Genomic DNA, 23,342 nt, shown 5'->3' with positions numbered 1-23,342 from the left:
TGGTGGTGATGTTTTTCAAGATATGCGAGAAAATAAAGAACCTTGACTGACAAGTCATGGATTGTAAAAACAATTGCACACTCTTTTTGCTAGTAAACTTTTTTAAACAAATCTACGGCTTGTTTGCAGAGCGTCTACGGCTTATTTCTTCTTCAAGATTGACAGGTACAAAATGTCAGCATGAACGCACTCTCCGAGAGGCAAAAGGATTGCCAGCTTAACCAACATTTAAAATAAAAATTCAAGTAAATAATAATAATCATTGAATTTGATATAATGCCTAATCACGTTGTTGAGATGCTCACAGCACTTTACAGAATATATCATAAATCGGATTGACTGTGTATTTTGTGGGCAAAACTCAGCAGCAAATTACACACAGCAGTGTTCCATGGATTGAGTGATTTTGGAGGGATTATTAGCCCTGGAAAGCAATTTGCCAATTGACTAACAATCAGGTTATTACTACTAGAAACATGCTATATCAAATGCAAAGATTATTGTTACTTATTGCTTGGAAAACAGGGGCATTAGGAGTAAGGAAACGTGCCTAAGGTTACACCCTGCCTGGGAATCGAACCCGGGTCCTCTCGCTTGGGAGGCAAACATACTAATCACTATGCCATAGGACTCCACAATCTACCTGAATCAAATGTGAACTCCATTTTATTACAACTCAAAAGCCATGGGATCCTCCCACCCTCTGAAATGATGTACCCTTTTAACATTAGGCTCCTACTAACAGAAAATTACCTTCAGTTTTCTTGAAATGTATTGAATAGGTTCACTTTATTTTCATTGGCGCTATTTACATGGAGGTTCTAAAAAACAACTGTTCTGCACTTGGGCTGTTCCTGGATAGTCAGCTAAACTACAGGTTGTTGAGATCTACTGGCAAAAGAGAGGTTACTCTTTTAGCTAGGGGATAGTGTCCAAACATTAGGTGATATAGCCTGACACCATGTAAAATGGGCCGAAAACAAAGTAGCAAATTGGTCCCAACAAAACAGATGGTCCCGTGACCATGGAGTTGACAGTAATCTAAGCAGAGTGTTATGATTGATTGCCAGGAATCTGACTAGAGGCAATGCTGCTTCTCTTTCATTATATGTCTTATTCATTGATATTTCTCGATAGTTTCATAGAGATATTTTAAAGACTGGGTACACACAGAATTACCTAGCAATGAGATTTGTACCATCAGGGTCTGGTTACATAATTGTGGCTTGTTGCAGGGGAGATATTGAGAGTCTGAAATTGTAATAATAATCCTTGCATCTGATATGGTATGTTTCACATCATGAGGATATCTCAAAAGGACAATTCACAGGATTCAGTGTAAAGTGCAGTGACTGTATTTTGTAGGTGAACGCTGCAGCCAATTTGTGTATAGGAATGTCACACAAAGAGCCATGAAACGAATGACCAATTTTATCTGGGGAATTGTTCACCACCATGAACAACATGTGAGAAACACACTTTTTTCAAATAGTGCCATGGTATCTTTAACATCTACCTGAACAGGCAGACGGGACCTCAGTTCAATGTTTCACCCGAAAGACAGCACATCTGACAAGGTAGAGTTTTCCCAGTACTGAATTGGAGGTGACTACTTTAAACTTCTTTTCAAAGTATTTCTCTGTTAATCCTGAATCCACTTTTGATTCAGAGGCAAGGATGCTGCCAATTGAGCTAGGATGTTTTGCTGCCACAGTGAGGATCACAACTTTTCTAAGACTATCAATAGAGAGAGAATGAGGATTTCACCTGGTTCCAGAGTATATCAATAGGCAAAGAGTGCACCTGCTTCCACCCAGACTTTATAAATGCCAATGATCAGAGGATTCGCGAGAAAATAAGGATTGCATCTGTTCCCAGATGGTGCCAATGCCAAAAGTGAGAGTGGAGACTGCATCTGTTTCCAGACGCTTTAAATGTTAATTGTGAGCAGGTTCTCACTGTGAGTTTGAGCGGGTGGCTATTGCACCTGTTTCTATACTCCATTATCGTTAGAAAATTCATTCAACTGATTGCTCAGTTGTTAAAGCATTTCACAGCATGAAACTGAGCCACAAAGACCAGAGGGTCATGTTTATTCTATATACGGTAAGCTTGTCTCATTTGAGGCGTTGGGGGGGAGGGGAAGAGTACAATGCACCTCAGAAGGGGGAAAATTGCAGGAAAAATTAGAGGAAAAATTACAGAAAGTTCCCATTCGTGTTCAGACTCTGCTACATAGTCGATCTGGAATGACATTTACCACAGTTTGAACATTAAAGTTTGTATTTTTATTTTGAGATGCATGAAGTATTTTCAATTGGACTCAAAAACGATATAGTTCTATTACCCCGTCCTCTTGTCTTTTTGATCACGAGAGCACTACCTAGAGATGATGGACCGGTTGGAGACCCCTGATCTAAAGATCAGGTCTGAACAGTCTGCACTAAAACCATCACATACAGATAACAACATAACACAAAAAAAAGCACAACCTCCTCGTAGTGAGACGCGCATGAGTTAATCAATTCCTTCACACCTCAACATTTATCTCTCTGCCTCCATTCTCAACCACTGATATCCTGATAGATGCCTGTCAGACATCAAGTCCTGGATTAGAGCCAACTTTCTACAATTGAACTTCAGCAAGTTCGAGGCTCTACTGATCGGCTCATTCCAGCGCCTCTGTACCTCAGGTACTGGCAGCATCCAAGGATGCACACTCCACCTCACCAAGCCAGTCAAGAACCTAGGCATCTTGTTCAACCCACAACTTTCCTCGCCCACATCTGTGACATGACCCACTGTGCGTTCCTCCACCTCTGCAACATTGACCGACTGCCACTGCTTTACCACTCAGGCCGCCAAAGCTCTCATAAATGCCTTCATTACAACCAAGCTTGACTATGCCAACTGTGTCCTCTCCCAACACACCCTCCCTCGCCCAGCTTCACTGGCTCCCCATCCCTCAGATGATCAAGTTCAAAATTCTCATCTTCGAGGGTCTCCATGGCTTTGCCCCCTCCTACCTCTCCAACCTGCTGACCTGCAATAGTGGGGTATGCTGAAATATTGGAGGTATAGTCTTTCAGATGTGTTAAACTGAGGAACCGATGACTGTTTTCAGCTGGGCCTTCAAGATGCTATTATATTATTTGAAAAGAGAAGGTAGTTTCTCCAGGCAATTTTCCTGATTGATCAGTCTTACGCCCCGTGGTTGTTTGTAGAATTTTGCTGGCACTGATTGCCTCCCATTCACTGATTACACTCATCAAAAACTGTAAAACGTTTTGAAACATTTTAAAATGATGAAAGCGCTTTAAAAATCCTAGTTCCTTCTGCTTGAATATTCATGAGCACTATAGTATTCTCTAAACCATAAAGTTGTCATTTGCTTAAGAATGCTAAGATTGTTAATGGTAAATACCTCGTACAAGCACAAGTGTGAAATTAAAACACAGTGAATCACCAGTGCAACAAATCTGACCTCATCCTGCCTCGCCGTCAAAAAACTGCGGTTGTGAATTAGTGGCTAGTATTTTGCCCACTAAATATACAGTCAACTCACTTTACAGTATGTTCTGTGAAGTGCTTTGAGACGTCTCGAAGACGTGATAAGATGCTATATCAAATGCAAGGATGGTTATTATTAGTAGTATAAGTACTACATTATGCAACAAAAAAAATAAAGCATCTGTCTCTTCAAAATTTATGCACAGGGCTTTAATCTCTGCTACTAATATGATTGACTGGTCAATGTATTATTTATTTTTTAAAAAGCAAAGATACAATTTGCTTATATATATTTATATTTTAATATGAAACAAAGTGAGGCTTGTCTGCACTTCAAGAGTAGCGAGTATCTATGAATACAATAGAAGCCAAACTGTACATCCTTGTTATTGGTCACACATCATCAGCATAGTTTGGAGTGAGGATTATCTTGTGTGAATGCCTTACCTTTTAATCTGCATACATAAATGACCACAAGTTGTGGTTACAGTTCTTGTTTGTTGACTCTGTCACCTTAATTTCTACTGTTAAGAGTGACATGGAATTACTTTCTTTACAGTAGTAAAGGAATTCAGAGTAGAAAATTGGATTTTCCTTTCGAAACCCCTCATGGACTGAGAAAGGTTCTGTGCTTGCAGAACTCACTGCATGTAAAATACTGCACAGTCTGCTAAGTGGTGCTACACTTTTAAATAGCTGGTCAGACAACTGTTTAATACCACTTAAAATAGATCTATTTCTTGGGAAGCCCAATGGATTTCTATTGCCGTTCAAATTGATAAACACATCTATCTTTCAATTTGCACAATCAAACTAGCTTCATAGGCAAATTAATGAGCTATAAAACAAGGCAATTTCAAACAGGATTCTTTCATTGAGGTGTGCCACACCAACTCACAGCAACTCATGTGAGCAGCTTCTCAAGAAATGTACTTCCAGCGTGGAGATCCCACAAATTGGTATAACATGTTCTTGGACAGAATATTGGCATAACCGGTTCCTGGAAGGAGTCCCCACTTGGATGCCTTATTTAAAGAATCTCATTTGAAATCTTTAAATCTAGATACCAATATCTCATTTTTACAGGATTAACAAAAAGCTCAGCATAGCTCAGTAAATATTTAATGTGCAAGTTAGATTTTAGATGCCGTCTTTGACAAGAGCATCACTAATATTCTGGTTTACCTCAAGCCTGTCAGATTAGGTGATTCTTCTCGCCAAAGCAGTACTAAGGTAGATTGCTCACTTTAAGTTGTGTGCTGTTTTCTTTCTAAAGATAGTTACCTGAGTTCATTAAAGTTTGAACATTTAAACACTCAAGCTGGTCTTAAATATCTCTGTCAATCTTATTTGCCTGATCAGAGTACATATCTCAAAATGTTGATATGGTCCAAAGTTTAAGCAATGTATGAACCATGCTATGCTTCTGTTTTAAGTAACTAGGAAACAGGACCTACCCACTCTTAGCTCCTACTTACTGTTGTATTTTATTCCCATTAATACTTTGTGCTTTTATTTTATTTTTCTTGGACTCACATAAAGCCACCGATACTATCCAGCATAACTAATTATAATGTTTGTCTTTGACCTTTGCTGCTGTATGCATTTACCAGGAATGGAATTCCTAATAACAAAAGTCGTTCTTTCAATTTTTCAGAATATTAAGGATTTTTTTTAAAATCAGCAGGAAATATTGGTCCAAGAAATGCTAACCAGCTATTTCGGTTCCTAGCAGCAGAAAACATATTTTGTCATCTCCAGCAGCTTTCCCATTAATTCTGATCAGCAGCTTTCTTGTTCTTTGCTGATGGATTCTTCAAGTTCAGAATACATGTATTCCAATTGCAACCTCAGGTGGTAGGAGTGAAGTTTATACCTAGCCCATATCAAAATGATACCAACTACCGATGCAATAACAATATCTCCACATGTAACATATTACAAAGAATACACAGGACTTGAGAGATGCAACCAACAGAGTGTATTCTGTGTTCCCAATACTGGAACTTTTATACTGTATTTTACATGCAAACACTACCATAACTAGGCAGGAAGAAAATGGAGGGGTTGGGCTGGAGGAAGGAAAGGTTAAGGTGAGTGAAGAGGAAAGTAGAACAATAAGGCAAGAGGACACAAGGAAGGGAAGAGCAGAGCAATGGTGAGTGGAGAAAAAGAAAGAGGATAATGAGAAGAAATGTAGTGGAAAATGCATAGGATGAGGGAAACAGATAAGGAGGAAAGTAATGCTTTTTAGAATTAATCTGTCAGTAATTTACTTTTTCTGGAATGCCTATGTCTGTGGCATTTTTTTCATTAATTGATTAATTGATAATTTGATCCAATTGTCAAAGAATGGTTCTTGATGGGGACCACATCCTGCTTTGTCAAGGTGCTGCTTATTGGTCTGGTTGGTGAGAAATGTAATCTGGATGCATTTCAAGCAAGGATTTGAGCTGGTGCACAAGAGAGGTTCAGATGAAGAAAGCCATTCATTTTTATTATGGTTTCCCTTATTATTTGCTAATTTTGTTTAGCAGATATAAACTCTGCATTTGAACTCTGGGTGGAGTTCCAGGCAGTGGTACCGGGTGGATCACTGCATCATACATCTCAATCATGCTTCAGTTGATAAAAAGGAATCCTCCTTAATTAACATATGATTAACGCATGTTGAATTTCAACAAGTAAAATGCCCTTTTTGCTGCTCTGATCTGCAAGTTCAATAAGGACATTTCCTTGGTATTACTTCTCTTGAAATACCTGAGCTATTCTTACCTTACTCCAAGCAACTTCAGCATCCAAATTAGTTGGCATTCCTTCAACCGCTGATCGCTTTGTCAGCTCTGCATCTGTTGCTGCCAGCCACTCCGTCAAGGCATTGACTTCCTTCCTTAGCTTGCGGGACAATTTCAGACACTTTTCTAATTCTTGCTTCCCTTCAGTCACCTACAAAGCAGAGCACACAATTTCACATTCAGATTTCTTACTTGCTGCTATAAACTAATTGCAGGCAAACTTGCCTATCTATTGTTACCACTCATTTTTCCTATTAGTGACCTCAATGCACAGACAGGTCTTATACTTGATGTGATCCTGAGCCAGCGACTAAAGAAATCTGTCGTGATCTCTAGTATGTTTTAAGTCAACCTGCTAATGATGGTGTCACAATTGACCTCAGTATCCTGTTTTAGGCAAAGTTCCTGATCACTATCTAATGAATCCTTTTGGAGGGTGCATGTTAATTGAGGATAGCATTGGGTTTGACTGTGATATTTCCCAAGACACTTATTGCCTAACCCTAACCCTAAGATCACACATGAAGATTAGCCATTCAAGTCAGGTACCAGAAGGTAGCTATTGCCCATGCAAAAGATGAAGGGAGCGGGTTGGAAATACTTTTTTACATAACGTTTTCCAAGACAGGTCATTCACTCCAAATGACACAGAACACAGGAATTTGCCAGATGAAAGAAAACCAACGTCCATCTAGTTCATCTTCCACCATCCTGGCAGTCGCTTGACATGTTATGTCCCAAACAATATACTGCATCTCGAGATATTATTTTCTAGGAGAAATCTATCTAATTTGTTCTTGAAACAAATAACATTTTCTGCTTCCACTGTCTCCCTAGGGAGCTTGTTCGATAAGTTTACTACTTGCTCACTGAAGCAGTGTTTCCACAGATTTGTTCTGAATTTACCCTGGTTCAATCTCAGGCCAGTGTCCTCTGGTTCTACAGCATTGTTAATAATTTGCTTCTTCTAATTGATCACGTCCCATTACTCATTTCCCAGAGACATAAGTGCGCCACCACATATTCCCTAATTATTTTCCTGTTGCACATCAAATATGAATGAATTATATGAATGGCCTTATCTCATAGTTATTAAGTAACACAGACAAAACATTGTTCTTTCAAAGGGAAATCGTTTTAATTGTAAGCTTTGAGTAAATTATTACATTGTAGGGTTGAAATTTGCCCTGAGAAAAGCTATGAACAAACATGTCCTCATTTCTAGACCTTATGCCAGTTGCATTTTGTGTATTGCCATGAATGAATGAACAGTATAAGTGCAGATAGATAAACATTCCTTCAGGTTCAAATGTCAAACTGTATTGGGCTTTGCTTCTGTTGCATGGACTTGCTCTCACTTATTACAATGTAAGCACAGTGGCTAAAAGCAGGCAATTTGCTCTCTCCTGGTATCGTTTGGCTCAGGGTCAGCTCTAGTTACAAGAATAATGTGAACTGGGAACAATGGGGTGGCACAACGTATTGATGCACTAACAGGCTGTGCCATCAAGTGGTAGGGAATGGACTTGCACCTTTGTTTCTGATTCCTCATATTCATGATCTCGGCCATACTATCTGCTGGGGCAATGAATGCATCACAGGTGAAGGAGATAAATGAGGTACATAAATGCATAGAAATTTACAGAACCGAAGAAGTCATTCAGCCCATTATGTTTGAAAATTATTAAATTGTAGCGCTGTTATATGCCCTGAGAAATGCCATGGTCAAACTTTTCCTCAGTTCTAGACCTTGACCTTTTTGAAAAGTAATCCATTCAGTCACACTTATCCCCATACCCTTTTGCCCATACCCCTGCAAATTATTCATTTTTAGATATTTACTACATTCCCTCTTGAAAGCTAATGTAGATCCTGCCTTGATCGCTAACCTCCCATTCCTCTCCAAGGTCCTGGAACAAGTCGTCGCATCCCAGCTCTGCTCCTTTCTTTCTCGCCATTCACTAATGACATTCTGTGATCAGGACTCCCTCCGCCCCTTGTCCTCCTCGACCTCTCTGCCGCCTTCGACACTGTCAACCACTCCATCCTCATATATCGCCTCTCCCCTTTACTTAATCTTCACGGACCTGCCCTTGCCTGGTTTGATTCCTATCTCTCTCACCATCTCCATTTTGTTGCCTCTAACGGTTTCTCCTCCAGCCCCCGCACTGTCACTTCTGGCATCCCCCAGGGCTCTGTTCTTGGCCCTCTCCTCTTTAATATCTACATGCTCCCCCTTGGTGACATCATCCGCAGACATGGGGTCAACTTCCACGTGTATGCGGATGACACCCAACTCTATCTTTCTGCCTCCATCCTCAACTCCAGGACCACTGCTGTCCTGACAGACTGCCTGTCAGACATCAATTCCTGGATGAGGAGAAATTTCCTACAGTTGAATGTGAACAAGACTGAGGCCCTCCTGATTGGCTCACACCAGCGCCTCGGCACCTCAGGCTCTGGCAGCATCAACCTCCATGGTTGCACACTACAACTCACCAAGCCAGTCAGGAACCTAGGTGTCTTGTTCGACCCTCAACTGTCTTCTTCCCCACATCCAAGCCATGGCCTGCTCTGCCTTCCCTCACCTCCGTAACATCGCCCGACTCCGCCACTACTTCACCCCTCAGGCTGCTGAAACTCTTGTTCATGCCTTCATTACCTCCAGGCTCGACTATGTAAATGCCCTGCTTGCCGGCCTTCCCAAATCCTCCCTCCACAGGTTACTGATAATGCAGAACTCTGCAGCACGTGTCCTCTCCCGCACTAAACTCTGTGACCCCATCTCCCCCATTCTCGCCTGACTCCATTGGCTCCCTATCCTTCAGAGGATCCAATTCAAGATCCTGGTCCTCACCCACAAAGCCCTCCATGGCCTCACCTCACCCTATCTCTGCGACCTCCTAACCCCCTACCAACCCGCCCGTTCCCTCCGCTCAACCGGCTCTGGCCTGCTCCACTTCCCCCGACCCACTCGCTCCACCATTGGCGAGAGAGCCTTCAGCCACTCTGCTCCCAACTTCTGGAATTCCTTTGGTCGGCCCCTCCTTAGCCTCCTTCAAGTCCCGCCTCAAGACCCTCCTCTTCGACCATGCCGTCAGCCACCCCCCTTCCCCTCCCTTTTCCCCCCCTGACCCCAGCTCGGGTCTGAAATGCTGTACACTGCCCAGAGCCTTAGGACATCTTCCCGACGTGAAAGGCGCTATGCAAATGTAATCTTTTTGTTGTTGTTGTGATCACCAAACCTGGAAGAGAAATTGCTACCTTGCTGACTATCAATGCCCTTTAGTCACTGATGTACTGACCAAAGGAAATAATTTCTCCGAATCTATTTTATTAAAAGTCCTCATCATTTTAAAGACCTATCAGCCTGATAACTCTGATCTAGCAGCGACCAAACTGACTTAACAAATTGACTATCCACAAACTACACCTTTACTGAGAGGTAGCCAGAGCATACACAATGGATATTGTTGTTAGCTGTTCAAAATGTACACTTTATTTTAAAAACTCTTCTTTGCCCAACAGTGACTCGCCTTTTCCCAGTTACCAATAAAACAAAAAAATGCTGTTCCAGCAACATCCAACTAAACACAATTTTCACATAAAGCTTTACTTCACAATTTAATGTAAACATACAAAAAGTCAAGAGTTGTAAAATTAAGTGTTTCTTGTAAGTGCACACTGCCACCTGCAGCTTGTATTTAATCAGTAGGATCATCTAAAACACAAAGCGTATCACGCTTTGGAAAGCCATACACACACAATTTGCAAACCTAAATTATTTTCATCCAATGCAAAGCTCAATGTTCTCAACTTTTTGGATATATCCGAACTCCAAAATTCCGGTTTGTCCATTGCCTGTAAGTGCTTTTTGTCTTCAAATTTAAGATGACGCCGAAAATTCTTAAATTCAATCTTAATATGGAAGCTGATTTATGTACCTTAGAAAACTCAGGAAAATGCAACACTGAACCCTACTATTATACTCACTTAAATGGACCTCTGGGTTTTGGCTTCCAAATAATTAATAATAAATTCATTTAATACATAATTAATAATTATTTAAGTAATTAAGAATTATCAGATCTGATGAACACTGGACTATCACTTTCACACTTATTGATGTGACAGCCAACAAATATCAGAGATTGGAATCCCACACTTCTGATTTCAGATTAGTTGATATTCTAAGTTAAAAAAATCAATTGAAATGAAATTTAATAATTTATTTACAACTCTGTGCTTCGCTAGATATTAGATCTGTATCTAATATACATATCTAATATTGTATCTGTATAATGTTAGAGCTAAAGGCTTTGTATTATTTGTACAGATACAAGTGTATAATTTTATTTATACCTTTTTTCTTTCACTTTTACAAATTATTCAAAGGCTAGTATGCTATCAAAGAGACCTAAATTTGAAATGACACCAAATTGGAAGAGTGGTGAAATGATGAAAATCAACTTGTACAGTTTCCAAAGGCTGAGTTTATCATTAAAAAAGTGGCAGCTACACTTCAGTAAAAGTAAAGTTATGAACTTCGGCAGAACAAAGGGTAGAGAGGATCATGCCCTAAATGGAAATGTACCCACAAGGATGGAGACCTTGGTGTTTTGATACATGGGTCATCAAAACCATTTCACAATTTTACCTTCTTTAACTTGACTACCACTTTCATCCGTTAGTTCCACCTTCTTCTCTATCTCATTGTTTTACTGTTAAAATGCAGGAAGAACCTTTTACTATTAAACTCAACATCTTAGCAACACTCATCTCTAGGGTATTCTTTGTACTTCAAAGATTCCTTTTCAATGAACCCTCCCAGAGTCCTCTCCTCCATTTCCTGTAGCTTTGTACAACTCGCTTTCTTATTTATTCCCAATTTAAGTGTTCCAGTCAATACTGGAACACTTAAATTTTGGAGAATGCTTAATCGGCTTACCTTTAATCAATGTAATCATGCAGATACATATATAGTGCAACCTTGTTATAAGGCAGCTGTCGGGATAGATAAAACCCAAACCTGCTTTAATAACGGGGCTGTGGTAATGCTTCCGCACTCACTGTACTTTCATGAAGCTGATCAGATCATTTCCCACGCGCTGGCTTATGTATTAAAAAAAAGGTCAGCTTCCAAGTCCAGTCTCCAGGAAGTAGTTTCTAGAGTGACTTGATGACTTGACTTTTTGGTCCTTTTTTTTAAAAAAAGTGTGTCATTTGGCTGACAGTAGAGGTGCAGTGAATGCGGCTCACACATCCTCTATTTACCTTGCATGCCCAACGTTATCATTTACAAATGTTCCTCAGCTGAAATATATTTCAGAATATTTCGCAATTAATTCCTTTTGTGTTCTTTCCACATTCTTACCAGGTTTACAAAAACTTTACAAATACAGTCACATCACAGAAATCCTGTGAGTTCTTTGAAACATTCTCAACTTATACATACTACAGTCAAATATACCTTCAACAATCACTGAGAGAACCGACCCAAAGTGATCTTTATATAAAGGTGACCTCTGAGTCAGGGTTCCTGGGTGTGTGAACTGGACTGTCCTTTCTGTTCCAGGGTGATTGTTAGCAAGGGTTGTTTGTTGAATGGCATTGGTTGCTTGAACAGGTTTGACTGTACATCAAACTAAGGGTTATTAACATTATAATATATTTTTACCCTATTAAGGAAGCATGGAATTTCCTGCTCAACACAACATCTAGGTTGCTTTCAGGCTGTATTAGAAGGTTCCGTGCTGACATGTTGCCCCCTGAACACCATCTTCTTGTCCTGAAACAATCTCCATTCAGTAATGTTGAAAATAACAACAAATTACATTTGTATAGCGCCTTTCACGTTGGGAGGGCATCCCAAGGCGCTGGATAGTCAAGAATTTAGACCAGGATTGAAATGGTATAACATTTATTTTCTGGAGCTGCACTATCTGCTTTTGCACATCAGCCAAATGGTCCATACACTGTGCTGAACTTTTGCATTGATTGAAACAGTTAATGGCTTAATGATCTAATTAGTCTGCATTTCATTTTTCAGGTTATTCTGGGTGCAATGAGGCTTCCTAGGGATAGATTTCATTCATTAAAATAATCCACCACTTAAATAATGCATGCTGGAACAAGTTGTTCATTTCATAGTGACTATAACTATCGACAATATTGAAGAAATCACTGAAAGCCATTTGCTTGGTTTGGGCAATTGTCTGGGGAGTTCTGTGAATTAGTTGAATGGCACATGCACAGATGTGATTTTTTACACTTATGACATTGCATTGGATATTGTTTGGCTTGTTGAGAAGAAGGGACTTTTGCCTTAGAACAGAAGAACATAAGAATTAGGAGCAGGATTCGGCCCCTCGAGCCTGCCCCGCCATTCGATAAGATCATGGCTGATCTTCTGACCTAACTCTAATTACCTGCCCTATCCCCATATCCCTCTATTTTTTAAAAATCTATCAGTCTCAGCCTTGAAAATGTTCAAGGACTGAGCATCTACACCCATTTATTCCATAAATTCACTACCCTCTGAGTGAAGAAATGTTTCATCTACTCTGTTCTAAAAGGCTGACCCTTAATTTTAAGACTGTGACCCCTGGTTATAGATTCTCCTACCAGGAAAAAAGTCCCTCAGTGTCTACTTTATCCAGCCCTTTAAGAATCTTATATGTTTCAATAAGATCTCCCCTAATTCTTCTGTACTCTAGAGAATACAGCCCTAGTTTATTCACCCTATCCTCACCCTATCATCAAGGCTCTATACAGTTGCAGCAAGACTTCCCTACTCTTGTACTCTAAACCTTTTCCAATGAATGCTAACATGCCGTTCGCCTTCTTAGTTGCTTGCTGCACCTGCAAACTAACTTTTAGAGACTGGTGTACAAGGACACCCAAATCCCTCTGTACACTAACACTATCTAATCTCTCCCCCTCTAGAAAATAATCTGTTTTTTCTACTTTTGCTACCTAGGTGAATAACTTCACACTTCCCTACAATAAATTCCATCTGCCACCTACTCGCCCACTCCCCTAGCCTATCTATATCCCGTTGCAATCTTTCTGCATCATCCTCAGAGCTTACTCTCCCACCTAGTTTAGTGTCATCCACGAATTTAGATATGTTGCATTCAATGTCCTCATCTAGATCATTGATGTAAATTGTAAATAGCTGAGGCCCAAGCACTGATCCTTGTGGCACTCCACTAGTCACATCCTGCCAATTCGAGAATGACCCGTTTATCCCTACTCTCTGTTTTCTACCAGTTAGCCACTCTTCAATCCATGCTAATATGTTCCCATTAATCCCGTGGGCCTTAACCTTGTGCAGTAGCCTTCTGTGTGGCACTTTGTCAAATGCCTTTTTAAAATCTAAATATACTACATCTACTGGTTCCCCCATATCTGACGCTAGATACATCTTCAAAAAACTCTAAATGATTAGTTAAGCATGACTTCCCTTTTGTAAAGCCATGTTGACTCTGCCTAATCTTGTTATGGTCTTCCAGGAATCCCATAATGACATCCTTAATTAAGGACTCAAGAATTTTCCCTACCACTGATGTCAGACTAACTGGTCTATAGTCCCCATCTTTTCTCTCCCACCTTTGTTAAATAGTGGTGTTATGTTTGTAATCTTCCAATCAAGGAACAGTTCCAGAATCCAGAGAATTTTGGAAGATCAAAGTCAAGCCATCCACTATCTCAGTTGCCACCTCTTTTAAAATCCTAGGATGTAGGCCATCAGGTCCATGGTACAGCAGAAAGTCAGAGAACCAGGCTTGGTAAACATTTAATGTCGAGACCCCTCTTTAATGTAGCTCAGGACATAGGAGGCAATGAAGACTGAGCTTTCTGACTTAACTGTATTCTCTTTTAGGAGGAAGAAGTTCCAATTCTAACTCTGGGTGATTAAATTAAGGTGTTTTGAGTCTCCACTTCCGACTCCACTGCAGACTAGGGGAAGCTGTTCTGGATAAAGGTGGTTCTGGACTTCTTACTAGAAGCTGATGAAGTTGAGAAGCATGATGTCACCAATGCAACATTATATCTCATCATCTGCTGATTTACTTGGAGCTGGACAGTGCTTATATCAACAGCATCTGTTTAGCATAGCACATCTTGCAACAATCTTGCAGTGATTCAAAACACAAATGTTTATACTGCTGCACTGTTGATATCAGAAATAATAGCAGTATGCATTTCAGGGATTCATAAATGGTGAATCCTGCACATATCCACATGCACCTCATTCCAATTACCTGGAAGGGAAGTCAGATTATGGCCAAGATTGGTGTCTGGAATGAGTTTCAGCGATTTGGTATGAGAAATGTCCCATTTTATGAAGAAATCGATACTCTCAAATTCTTTTACAAATCTCCGCAATAAATAAATCCCAGGCCAATGGCTTTCTTAATATGATAGCCGTTATCCATCAAAATCTACAAAAGATCAAAATCTACAGAATTTGAGAAAATCTACAAAATCATCATTAAGTATAGTGTCTATCATCACTGTTGATAGTGATATTCAAATAAATTCCACTTTGATCTCAGCACAGTTCCACACTAGTGTAGAAATGCTGTATCCAACTAGGTCTCAGTGGGATACAAAATCTTCTTTCATTCCTTCTCTGTTGAACATCAGCAAGCAAAGTAGCTAATAATGTTGAAGATTGCTAACCTGGGCTCCAAGTTCATTATATTGCAGTTTCAGGGCTGTGAGCCGCTCGTCCAGTTCTTTGGGATTCTCTGTTTGCTGTTTCTGCACAATCTGGCGTCCAGTTTTAATTACCGTTTCCACTTCAGACTTCACTTCACTCAGACTTTTATACAACTTCTAAAAATTGGGCATCAGAAAAAAATCATTGGCATGTGCTCTCTCTCACTTGGTAGAATTCAAACTATGTACATGAGAAAATTGAAGCATAGTACACCACGCTAAACAAGGGCTGCACAACAAGGCTTTTTTTTGGTTATAGCTGAACTTTATTCATTGAGGTATAATATTTAATTCACAAAAGAGGTGGGAAACACAAATGACAAAATCCCAAAGTGCAGTAAAACAGCCACTGAGCAAATTATAACAGTATACAATAATAATCCTTGCATTTGATACATTGCCTTATCACATCTTCGAGACGTCTCAAAGCGCTTCACAGAATATACTGTAAAGTGAATTGACTGCATGTTTTGTGGGCGAAATGCAGAAGCCAATTGCGCACAGAGGTGTCCCACAAACAGTTGTGGATTGTATGACCAAACTATTATTACTTTTAAGTTATTTTGTTTTGTGAAGGGATTATTACCTCCGGAAAAGCGATCCGCCAATCGACTAACAACTGGGTTCCTAGTTACTGTTAGGTAAACAGAGGAGTGTGTGCAGAGTACTTGCCCAAAATTTCGCCCTGCTCGGGAATCGAACCCAGATCCTTTCGCTTGCGAGGCAAATGGTCTAATCACTAAGCCACAGGACTCCACAACCACTAAGCCACAGGACTTTACGGTTGTTCACTCCTCTATTTCCTGTCTCTTAGCTTTTGGTTACCCGATCTGACTACTCAGGCTCAGCTCAAACAGGAGGCTCAAATTAGCAACTCCCACTGCTGCGTGAATATTGTAAAATTAGACCCCATTGTCTTACATTTTTTGTCAAATTTTGTCAATGTGGAAAACTCCATTTACATCAATTTGATGCAAAAATCAAACTTATTCAGACAGAAACTTGTTCTTATTTTTGTTATTATGAACTCAAGGGTGTAGGATGGACTTAAAGGTTGGAGAAAAGCTTCTATACCTACCATAAAATTATCAAGTTGTGATTGCACAAAGTCAGGCTCCACACTGCTGGTCTCCAATTTATCCAGTTCTGCTTTCACCTCATCCAGGAGCCTCTTACACTCCAAAAGATGCTGCTCAAAGTTTGCTGGTTTTTGGAACAAGCGGAACTTGGTGGACACTTCCTGCTGCTTCTTCTGCAAAATGAGGCACCGAATGTGTGAACAAAAGACACCAGCAAATAAAAATATAATAAATCCCAATAATAGAATTGGATTTCTCTGCTGAGAGTTGATAATATAAGTGAGGTACTCAGCTCCATCTGCTTGCACCAATCCCTCTACCTGTTTCTGTGTTTGTGTGTGTGTGTGTGTGCGCGCAAAATGTTAATCGATGACCCAAACCAAACTGTTGAAAGGTGGTTTGAGACTTCAAGACAATATTTTGCATAACAAAAAGGCAAAATTACAGCTAACAAAATCAGTAATTTAAAAAGGGTTATGAAAACTTTTTCAAAATGATTCGACCTCCAATGCTGCAAACCAATCACTTAAGCATTGCACAAAACACATCTAGTTGAAGAAAAGTACAGTATATGAGAACAATTTTGTTTATTTACATCTAATACTTTCAGGGTTCAATGGATGAGAATTCCACCTCCAGCAGGATTTGAGATGAAAATACAATATATTTCACACTACCTTGATATCAATTTAGCCATGTAATATAATAATAATAATCCTTGCATTTGATATAGTGCCTTATCTGCCTCCCCCTCCTCTCTCATAACCACCATAACCCGCATGAAACCGACCACCTGCTACCTCAACCACATCCCTTACCCTCTCCTTACCTCCCAGCTCCACTTCCTTGCCCCTCTTCTCACTGACATCATTAACCTCTCCCTGTCCTCGGGTAATGTTCCCACCCCATTAAAAACCACCCGGCTCTGCCACTGTCTCACACCGCAGGCCGCAGAAACCCTCATACATGCTTTCACTACATCGAGGCTTGACTATGCAAACTCCTTGCTTGTTAGCCTCCCCAACTCCTCCTTCCACAGGCTGCAGATCATCCAGAACTTATTCTCTCCCGCACTAGGCTCCGCAACCCTATCACCCCTATCCTCGCCCAACTCCACTGGTTTCCCATCACACAGAGGATACAGTTTAAGATCCTGGTCCTCTCCTTCAAAGCCCTCCATGATCCTGCTTCCCCCTACCTTAGTGACCTCCTAACCCCCTACCATCCTGCTTGCTCCCTCCGCTCAGTGGGCTCTGGCCTGCTTCGTGTCCCCCACGTCGCTCGCCCCACTATTGGCGGGCGGGCCTTCTGCCACTCTGTCCGCACCCTCTGGAAATCCATCTCCTAGTCCCTCTGCCTCTCCCCCTCCCTTGTCAGCTTCAAGACCCATCTCAAGACCCTCCTCTTCAACCGTGCTTTCGATCTCCTTGCTTCCCCCCCTGCCCTCCACCCTCCCCAACCCCAAGCTCGGGTCCGTGACTCTGTCTGTCCAGCGCCTTGGGACATCCTCCCTATGTGAAAGGCGCTATACAAATGTAATTTTGTTGTTGTTATTATCACGTCTTCAAGACGTCTCAAAGCGCTTCACAGAATATACAGTCAAGTGAATTGACTGTATATTTTGTGGGCGAAACACAGCAGCCAATTCCGCACAGCAATGTCCCTCACAGTCATGGATTGAGTGACCAGTTTATTATTAAAAGTTTTTTTAAAATAATTATTACCCCTGAAAAGCAATCCACCAATCGACTAACAACTGGGTTCCTACTTATTGCTAGGTAAAAAGAGGTGTGTAGAATAAAAGAAACTTGCCCTGTTAGAAATCAAATCCAGGTCTTTTGCTTGCGAGGCGAATGCTCTAACCACTGAGCGCCAGGACTCCAATAGGCAAAGTACAACACAGAGCTATGGCCAAAGAGACAAAATACAATGCAGAGTTGCATTGGCAGGAATTGCCTGAAAAGTGCTCTGAAATGTTTTGACTTTACAGGCACTAGATCAAATAAAAATATCATTTTTATTCATTAAAATGTTCCTGTGTACAAATGAATAAATCATGACCAATAATCCTCAGGATACAGAATGGGAGACCATTGGAAAAGCAACGTATAGTTTTATATATTATTTATATATATATACTCATACATATAAAAATATATAGTCCAAGTCCACATTTCCACTGATTTCTAGTACTTGTTTATTGAGTTGTAGTTTGGGGTCTATGATTAGTCCAAAGACATTTTGCATTATTTTACAAAAATAAGTCAATGTATGGGAGGCCTGGCACTTAAGTGTCATTGACAACATTAAGCTAGCAGAGGTGAGCAAGTTACCAAGAAACCAAGTGGATCATCAAGAAATATACAGAGCCACAACAGCGAAGAGGAGAAAAACTGTTGTTTCACTAATCAAGTTCCCTAATTCCCGAGACCAATTTCCCTAGTGTTGCTGCAAAAGGTGTGATTTAAAACCCTAAAAAAAGGTGGCATTTCCTCTAAAATAAAGGATAAAGGGGGGAAATAGATCCTGGGATCACTTGCGCCACAAGCAATATAACATGGTTACGCAGCTTTCTTCACTCAAATCTCAGTTCAGAACCAGCCATGCAGGAACCTGCCCTTGGGACTTTATCTCAGATTGCATTCTGTCACTGCCTTGACTAACTGTCATGAAAGTCCTATCATTGAAAGTACAATTATTCCGTTTCAAATATAAGATATTTCAAATATCTGTAATGCATTTCACAAGATACGTGAATTATAGACTGTCAAAAAGTGATGCCCTTTGCCGCTTGAAGAAGAAAATGGACATTTTATGTGGAAATCTGTATCTTCCTGCTTGCACTAAATCTACATCAAATAATTTGAAGCCAATGCACTTTTCTCAAGAAACAACACAACCAATTTTTTAAATTGACACACTTCAAGCGATATGCGGGGTAAGGTGATTGACAACAAGTAAAACTCGTTCTCTATCTTTCTATTTCCCAGCTGACACAAAAAGGTCCTGGACATTACTCATTTATAAAGCATGAAATCACAAGAGAACCAAACCACACAACAGGTTTCTCACTTAGATCAGTGTTGGGGAATGATTTTCAATCTGAAGTGACAGGATGATGATCACCATAAAAACTGAGAAACTTCACATTTTCCCACCATGTAATCACGGTTTGTGCCAAGGAATGCAAAGTATTTTTTCTCAGAGGATAAAAAGAACCTCAGTGTTCTTTCAGAAATCATCTTTCTATCCTTCCAAATCATCATCACGCTTCAATTCTTTGGGAGTATATTGCAGAAGATGAGGCATAACTGCAAAAGTGCCTGAAAGAATAATAATTTAGCTTACACAGCAGGGGAATTTTCTGAAGCTGATGGCTTGAAAATTGGCAGCTCTTTGACAATGATGAACTATGGAAAGCCTTTGAAAGTTTTACTACCACTTCTTCACCCAGATTAAAGGTGAAGGATATGCCAAGGCTAGCCATGAGGTGCAATGAATACTTCCTCACGCATGTGTATATAACCGATTATTGCTTTGTGATCAATCACAGGTGAGCTACAGTCATCCCAGAATGGCAATATTTAATAGTTAATCTACTACAAGGTATGTTAAACATATTTTGTTTATGAGACTGAAATTGGGTTTTCAATCTCCTGGGTCTTCCCAGCAAAGAACGAGCCCCCAACCTTCCCAGAAAACACAGTTTAGGGTACAATAAGCCCCATAGTTTACCATAGGGGACCTGGAATTCATACCTCGTTGGACTGGGCCCGAAATGGAAATGTTTCATTTAAATTCCACAGAGACGCATGCACACACACACAATTCCTATCAACCCCATTCCCCTAGCCTGCGCTCTCACCTCACTGTGCTTGCTGACCTTCAGTGGCCAGGGAGGTCGACTTTGACTTAGTTTGAATCCTGCGAGCAGAAAACAACTTATTCTCTATCTTTTGCTCGCGGGATTCAAATAATTCAAATGATACCGGCATTTTTGGCAATGAAGAAAGCCGGTTAATGCTGACACTAGCATTGTAATTACACTGAGCCAGAAATTCTGGCTCACTGGACCAGATCTCCCCCTCCTCCCCACCCATTAGTCCGGCTAGCCAGTTTTTTTTCGTAGAGTTTTCAAATTGTAGCATCACCAAGAAGTCAAAGTGAATCCTCCAACCCCAGCCCCTCACTACACATAAATTTTTAATGCCAAGTGATCCATAGATCTTTTGCTCATTTGTGCATGGTATATCTGTTTGAGTGTGTGTGTCTGTATGTGTGTGTAAGATCTTCTTGGAATGTGGAAACTCCGAAACAGTCTGGAATCTCTCTCCTCCTGGAGATTTACACAAAACAGTCCTTTAGGCATGGGCACGTACATTCCCACAAACAACAACAACTTGCATTTATATAGTGCCCTTCACATGGGATCGCGTCCCGGAGTACTTGGCAGTGGCTTAGTCTGACACCGAGCCAGTGGGAGAGGGAGGGGTCCGCTTAACATAAACACGATCAAAAAGGTCTTTAGGCCGGATTTGAAAGTGAGGAGAGAGAAGGAAATGTGGGGTAATTGAGGAAGAGAGTTCCAGAGTTTCGAGGCGTAGAGGGACAAACAGGAGGCTGGAACCAGCTAAGCAGAAGCAGGGGGTGGTAGAGTGGGGTGTAAACAGATCACATAAGTAGGGAGGCGCGAGGGCACAAAGCAATTTGAAAACGAATAGAGGATCTCAAAATCAATCCATTCAGTAATTGGGAACCAGTGGAGCCTGGCAAGGACTGGTGTGATGGGGGTATGGAGTTTTGTGTGAGTATCTAGGCAGCGGAGTTTTTATTTAATTGAACTTTGTGCATGGTGGAGCTGGGGAGACCAGCGAGAAGGGCACTGGAATAGTCCAACCAGGAAATGACGAAGGCGTGGACGAGCATTTTGGCTGCGTTGGTTGTGTGGTACAGACAGAGGAGGGCAACGTAACGGAGATTTAAAAAAGCGGTCCTGTCAGGGAACGGACCTGGGGTAGATAGGAAAGTTGGGGATCAAACCTGACATCTAAGTTGTACACGCATTCAGTGAGTCTGAGGGAGAGCCCAGGGAGGTTGAGAAGACGTTGACTGGAGCCAAAGAGTATGTCTCCCATCTTGCCGACATTTAGCTGCAGTAAATTTGCACTCATCCAGGCCTTGATGTCCGTCAAACAAGCTGACAGGACATCAGCGAACTGGGAGTCGCAGCTGGAGGAGAAGTAGATTTGGCTGTCATCTGCATACATCTGGAAGTTAATCCCATGGCTGCGGATTACATCGTCAAGAGGGAACATGTGGATAAGGAAAAGAAGGGAGCCAAGGATGGAGGCCTGGGGTACGCCATAGGTGACCGGGCGGGGGTGGGAAGAAGAAAATTTGCCAAGATGTATTGTTGGCGGTTTGTCAAGTAGGACTCAAATCATGCGATCGAGATCCCACTAACGTGGATGAGGGAGGAGAGGCTGTGGAGGAGGATGGTGTGATCAATTGCGCTGAACGTGGCGGAGAGGTAAAAGAGAACGAGGAGGCAGGGGGAATCCTGGTTAAAGAGAGAGGAGGCGTCAAACACACACAAATGTCACACAGATTGTGATCCTCCCTCCTCTGCTGTTAAAAATGGTGTGAGAATATTAAATTGGTGCCTCCACCAAATCCTAGGAACTGTTATCTAACTGTCCCAAACCTCAAACAGCACCATATCCCAATATTTACATTCTCAATCCAACAACATTCACATATGAATGGAGTCTCCTACAAGTATCTCATGCTAAAACTCTATTACAATTCCACAAATATGCACACACAATTTCTCTGAATTAAAAAACACGATAGAAAGATTTGGGGGTAAGACAACAGAAAATAACATTGAAATTTATGGCAATTTTGTTTGAAAGTCACATACCCGAGGCAAGGATGGGAAAATGGGAGGGACATTTAAGGTTTGAAGTTGTTAAAGTCAATGTCCAAGGCAGCAGATCCAAGAAGATGAAAACCTGCAACTGAATTTTGTGTTGTGCTTGATTGGGAGAATGAATGAGGCGAAGGATACCTAAAAAATCACTATGACATTTGGTAAGATATTTGGGGACTTGGTTAGCATAAAAAGTGAGGGACTGCATAAAAAAGTGAGGGACTAAAAACAAAATCTGTTTCAGTTGCAGGGAACAGTTGCTGAAGAAGAGCAATACTTGGAGCACCAACTCTGGAAAATATTGACGTACCTGCACCAATGCTAGAAAAATGTTGGATGGAGTATCTATACCAATGTGGGAGTAATATTGGGAGTACCTGAGCCAATGTTGAAGTAATTTTGAAACGTGAGTTAACAATTACCTGTGCCACGTCAATCTGTGAAAGGACTCGTCCTGCAGATTTACTCTGCCCCGCACCGTTAATGGCCTGGTTTCTTTTCTTCATTTCTTCCAAACTTATCTCATGACTACTCAACTCAGATTGGATTTTCTGTTTGAACAATAAATATGCACAAAGATGAGTGACAAATTCCATCAATTCACAATTAGAAATAAAGAATCTTCCTTTAGAAAATATTTGAAGGTGTTAGCATGATCAGAATCCAGAACACTATCCAGAATTTAAATATTTGCTGAGATGCTTAAATCTAAGGCAAAGAATAGGGCATTAAATCAAACAAGCGCAACAGAAATTATCAGAAGAAAATTCCCTCCCTTTGAAAATTCTTTAAGCGTCATGGGAAATAAACATCTGAGACAACGTTAAACGAGATGTCAATATCTACTGAGCCCACAATTCCATCCAAATGTATCAGTGGAGCCAGGATCATTTGATTCACAACCAGAAACATATCCTGAAGATTATCAACACAATTTGCAAGTTTGGAGGGTGTTGGAAAGTGATCTTTTCTGTACCCAGTGACCTAACTTTATCAACATGTTTTCAGAAAATCAACTTCTCTCTTCAATAAACTTAAATCTTTCTGGCATGTACAAGCAACAAGGGATCTTCACTACATGTCAGTAGGGAAGTGTATGATGACATGAAATATTATTATAATTGGGTTCTTATTTACATCTGGCTGAGTTGCAGCAGATCTGAAAAGCAAAATAAACCTGAAGTCTTGTTTAATTATTTAGAGCCGGCCTAGTTATTTCAAGTATGCATGCAGGATTTTGCACATTGTCCCTGTCTGTATTGATGTGCTTACGTGATGGTGCAGTGATTAGTTAAAATA

General features: G+C 40.7%; 1 protein-coding gene across 1 annotated transcript in view; it reads right to left on the bottom strand.

The window, feature by feature from the left end:
• LOC103186406 (dystrophin-like) overlaps positions 1 to 23,342 on the bottom strand; it is a 775,626-nt gene that overhangs the window by 449,562 nt on the left and 302,722 nt on the right. Inside the window, 4 exon segments of the mRNA XM_042334068.1 lie at positions 6,286 to 6,456; positions 14,994 to 15,149; positions 16,111 to 16,284; positions 22,466 to 22,594. Coding sequence (XP_042190002.1) covers positions 6,286 to 6,456; positions 14,994 to 15,149; positions 16,111 to 16,284; positions 22,466 to 22,594 — 630 coding nt within the window.

Source organism: Callorhinchus milii, unplaced genomic scaffold (assembly GCF_018977255.1).
Source record: "Callorhinchus milii isolate IMCB2004 unplaced genomic scaffold, IMCB_Cmil_1.0 Scaffold4, whole genome shotgun sequence".
Classification (NCBI taxonomy): domain Eukaryota; kingdom Metazoa; phylum Chordata; class Chondrichthyes; order Chimaeriformes; family Callorhinchidae; genus Callorhinchus; species Callorhinchus milii.
The sequence above is the reverse complement of the archived record's forward strand: the minus strand, read 5'-3'. Positions and strand labels throughout refer to the sequence as shown.